Source organism: Ahaetulla prasina, chromosome 4, assembly GCF_028640845.1.
Source record: "Ahaetulla prasina isolate Xishuangbanna chromosome 4, ASM2864084v1, whole genome shotgun sequence".
Lineage (NCBI taxonomy): Eukaryota > Metazoa > Chordata > Lepidosauria > Squamata > Colubridae > Ahaetulla > Ahaetulla prasina.
Window position 1 is genome coordinate 10,062,253 of NC_080542.1, and position 4,665 is coordinate 10,066,917.

The following is a 4,665-nucleotide window of genomic DNA, read 5'->3' on the forward strand; positions in this document are numbered from 1 at the left end:
GCTATTTGAAGTTACAACTGCCAAAACATCTTAGAGAGATATTTACGTGAGCGAGATTCTAACACCTTGACACAATGGTCAGATATGGGAGATCCCATTCTATACCCTACAATGAGCGTCTCTGCATTTGCGGAGCGGCAGAGGTAGAAGACCTGGCTCACATCCTATTTGACTGTTGGTTCTATAAGGGGGCGAGGGACTTGTACCTTGGTCCAGTGGTGAAATCTAAATTTCTTTCCTACCAGTTCTGTGAAGATTAAAGAAGATTATGTCAGTTTTGTTTATTCCCGTGGTAGATTTCAGAAAGAATAAAACAGACGCTGAAATGCTTCCAAGTGGCATGCAAAACTTCAGTCAGGTAAAATGGTGATGACATTTTATGAGGAAAAAAATAATTTCCTGTCTTACCTCACATCCTGAGTCAAATAGCTCAGGCTGGTAAGGCCTGTTATTAAGAACACAAAAGCCTGCAATTACTGCAGGTTCAAGCCCGGCCCAAGGTTGACTCAGCCTTCCATCCTTTATAAGGTAGGTAAAATGAGGACCCAGATTGTTGGGGGGGCAATAAGTTGACTTTGTAAAAATATACAAATAGAATGAGACTATTGCCCTATATACTGTAAGCCGCCCTGAGTCTTCGGAGGAGGGCGGGGTATAAATGTAAACAAAAAAAAAAAATAGCCACAGATTCTCTGAGAGCGGTGGTGACATTTCCAAAATCACTAATTAATCAACAGTTTGTTTGTTTGTTTGTTTATTTATTTATTTATTTATTTATTTATTTTATTTGTCACAACAATATATATAAGCATCACACAAAAAGATTATATAGTATATAAACATATATATGAGGAAATATAAGGAAGTATAAGTATATATATATATATATATAAGAGGAAAAAAACAATAGGACAGGAACGGTAGGCACGTTTGTGCTCTTATGCATGCCCCTTATGGTCCTCTTAGGAATGGGATGAGGTCAATATTAGAAAGTTTTTGGTTAAAGCTTTTGGGATTATGGAAAGAGACCACAGAGTCAGGTAAAGTGTTCCAAGCACTGATGATTCTGTTATAGAAGTCATATTTTCTGCAATCTAGATTAAAGCGGTTGACATTAAGTTTAAATCTATTGGTTCCTCTTGTATTATTGCAATTAAAGCTGAAGTAGTCTTTAACAGGAAGGACATTACAATAGATGATTCTATGTGTTAAACTTAGGTCTTGTCAAAGGTGACGGAGTTCTAAATTTTCTAAGCCTAGGATTTCAAATCTGGTGGGATAAGGGATTTTGTTGTTTTCAGAGGAGTGAAGAACTCTTCTTGTCAAATATTTCTGGACACGTTCAATTGTATTGATGTCAGAGATGTGGTGAGGGTTCCAGACAGACGAGCTGTACTCTTGAATTGGTCTAGCAAATGTTTTATATGCTCTGGTTAGTAGTGTAGTGTTTTTGGAAAAGAAGCTATGCAAAATTAGGTTTACAACTCTTAGAGCCTTTTTTGCAATGTTGCAGTGGGCTTTCGCACTTAGATCATTTGATATGAAAACTCCAAGGTCTTTAACAGGGTGGGGGTCACCTGTAAGGTATTGTCCATCAAGTATGTACTTAGTGTTTGGGTTCTTTTTTCCAATATGTAAGACTGAGCATTTGCTGGTTGAGATTTGGAGTTGCCAAGTTTTAGACCAAGCGGTTAGATGATCAAGGTCTTTTTGAATGGTAGATGTATTGTCTGTGGTGTTAAATAGTTTGACATCGTCAGCAAAGAGAACACAATTACTTGAGATATGGTCACAAAGATCATTTATGTATAGTATGAAGAGTGTTGGTCCAAGAACGCTGCCTTGAGGAACGCCACTCTTGACAGGAACAGGATTTGATACAGCATTGCCAATTTTGACCACTTGTTGTCTGTTAGACAGAAAAGCAGATATCCATTTGTGAAGGGGTCCTGAAATGCCACAGGATTTTAGTTTTAGAAGAAGTTTATCATGTACTACTGAGTCAAAAGCTTTGCAGAAGTCTATGTAGATTGCATCTATTGTTTTGCCTTGATCAAGATTTGTAGTCCATATGTTTTTACAGTGAAGAAGTTGTAAGTTACATGATAATTTTTTTCTGAAACCAAATTATTTATTAGAGAGTAGGTTGTTTGTTTCTAAGTGGAGGGTAATGGATTGGTTGATGATTGATTCCATAACTTTGCAGGTGACGCAGCACAGAGAGATTGGTCTGTAATTTTCAACTAAACTAGGGTCTCCTTTTTTGAAGATTGGGATGACTATGGCTAGTGACCAAAGTTTGGGAAGGGAACTGGTCGTGAAAGCTTTATCAAAGTTTATGCTTAGGGGTTCTGCTATATTAGTGGAAAGTTTTTTTAAGAAGTATGCACATAGTCCATCGGGTCCAATAGATAGCGATGGTTTCAAGTTATGAAGAGCTTTTCCAACATTATCTTCTGTGAAATCTATATGTGATAAGTCGTCATACTCATTGCTGGTACGATCTGCGAATGTTGGATATGTGTCATCACTGTTAACAAAAATTGAGCCAAAGAATATGTTGAAGAGGTTTGCTTTAACTGTTTCGTCATTGCATTCTTTGCCTTTTGAATCTTTTAGTGGTGGGATGGATCTTGAGTCCTTAAGTTTATTGTTCACAAAATTATAAAAGGCACGATTGGAATTTGTGTGCAGAAGGTCCTCTTCTTGCTTGGTGTGGTAATTTGTGCATTCAGTTTTTATTTGGTTGCATATATTTCTGTAGCGGTTTTTGAAATTTGCTACATAGCCTTTTTTGTTTCTTCTCTAGAGGGTTTTTGTTTTTTTTTTGATTGAAGCTTTTTTATTGATATGGGTAGTTTGCTTTTCCTGATCTTGGTGGTCCTTTGTGGTACGTATAGTTTAATGACTCTATTGATTTCAAGTAGGAAAACTCTATAGTGGTCTTCAGCAGTTCTACAGGTTGTGAACAGATTTTGTCAGTCCAGAAATGAGAGATCGTTGTTTATAAGGTCATAGTTGGCTTTTTTGAAGTTGTAGTTAGGAATACTATTGTTATGATGATTTATGTAAGGGTGTATATTGAGACAAAAGTCAATCATGCAGTGATCGCTGTTGGAAAAGGGTTCTTTAATTTGTAGTCGATAAATTGAGTTTGTGTTATATGAAACGGTTTAGTAACGCTGCACGGCAATTTGCTTCAGCCAGTTATGTGATTATCATTTTCTCAGATCCTATCGGATACTTTATTGGATACCTTTCTTAAACCACAAATGATAATGTTTCTATAAATTACTGTATCGTTTCAGAGAAAGAAGAACGGGATGTCAAATGCTACATTTTTCAATGAATTTATTCTTCTGGGATTTTCGGAATTTCATGAACTGAGCCTGGGGTTTTATATACTCCTGCTTCTGATGTACCTTCTGTCACTTGTAGGACATTCCTTAATCCTCATTGTGGTTTCCATGGAACCTAAGCTCCATACTCCAATGTATTTCTTCCTCCTCAACTTCTCCGTGGCTGAGATTTCTTCCACAACATCAGAGATCCCAAAGATGTTGGTCAATAGCTTCTCTGGCAAAAACACCATCTGCTTTGTGTGTTGCATGGCCCAAGGTTTCATGGTCTTCACAGTGGGAGCTGTGGAGTTCATCACCCTCACGGTCATGTCGTTTGACCGCTATGTGGCCATCTGCAAACCTTTGCATTATCAAACCATTATGACAAGTGGACTCTGTCTCAAACTCTCTTTGCTGGCATGGATTGGTGGGTTTGGGCTCATATTTCCTCAGTCGGTCATGGTGTGGACCTACCCCTATTGCGGGCTCAATCTCATTGACCATTTCTTTTGTGACATTGGTCCAGTTTTGCAGTTGGCTTGTGCTGATACAACAGTGATTGAGTTGATAGGATTCGTTTATGGTGCTGCTATAATGTGGGGCTCCTTTGGGTTCTCTCTGATTTCATATATGTGCATTATAAACACCGTATTTCAGATCCCTTCGGCCACTGGGAGGTCCAAAGCCTTCCTCACCTGTGCTTCCCATCTCATTGTTCTAACCATTTTCTATACAGCAGATATGCTTATGTATTTGAAACCTTCAACGCATGGTGACACCGGACTCAATAAAGGTATCTCTCTTGTGCGCACCAGCTTTGTACCCATGTTAAACCCTTTCATCTACACAATCCGGAACAGCGACTTCAGAACAGCTCTGTGGAAAGCAATAACAAAAATGAAGAGGAGATCCTAATGGTGCCTGACTCTTTACAGCCCTTGCATTCCCTCAAGTATCCCTGGTTATCACCTTTAAAGCGCTCCATGGCATTGGACCGGGATACTTGCGGGACCGCCTGCTGCTGCCAACAGCCTCCCACCATCCGGTGCGCTCAAACAGGGAGGGCCTCCTTAGGGTGCCATCGGCCAGACAATGTCAGTTGGCGGCTCCCAGGGGAAGAGCGTTCTCTGTGGGGGCTCTGGCCCTGTGGAATGAATTACCCGTGGGGCTACGCCTTCTCCCTGATCTTCGGACCTTTAAACGCGAGCTCAAAACTTTCTTTTTTCATCAAACAGGGCTGGCCTAACGTTTTTATTGAAGGTTTTAAGTGGGGCTTTTAGTATTTTTAGAATTTTATATCCCTATTTTAATTATTTAAAGCATT

General features: G+C 39.2%; 1 protein-coding gene across 1 annotated transcript; it reads left to right on the plus strand.

The window, feature by feature from the left end:
• The first annotated feature begins 3,323 nt into the window (after positions 1-3,323).
• LOC131197870 (olfactory receptor 6X1-like) lies at positions 3,324-4,256 on the plus strand. The gene has a single exon (XM_058182369.1). The coding sequence runs from the start codon at positions 3,324-3,326 to the stop codon at positions 4,254-4,256; it is 933 nt and encodes a 310-aa protein (XP_058038352.1).
• The last annotated feature ends 409 nt before the right edge of the window (positions 4,257-4,665 follow it).

Coding starts and splice junctions, on each gene's coding strand:
- LOC131197870 (XM_058182369.1), top strand. CDS start 3,324: ATGTCAAATGCTACATTTTTCAATGAATTTATTCTTCTGGGATTTTCG.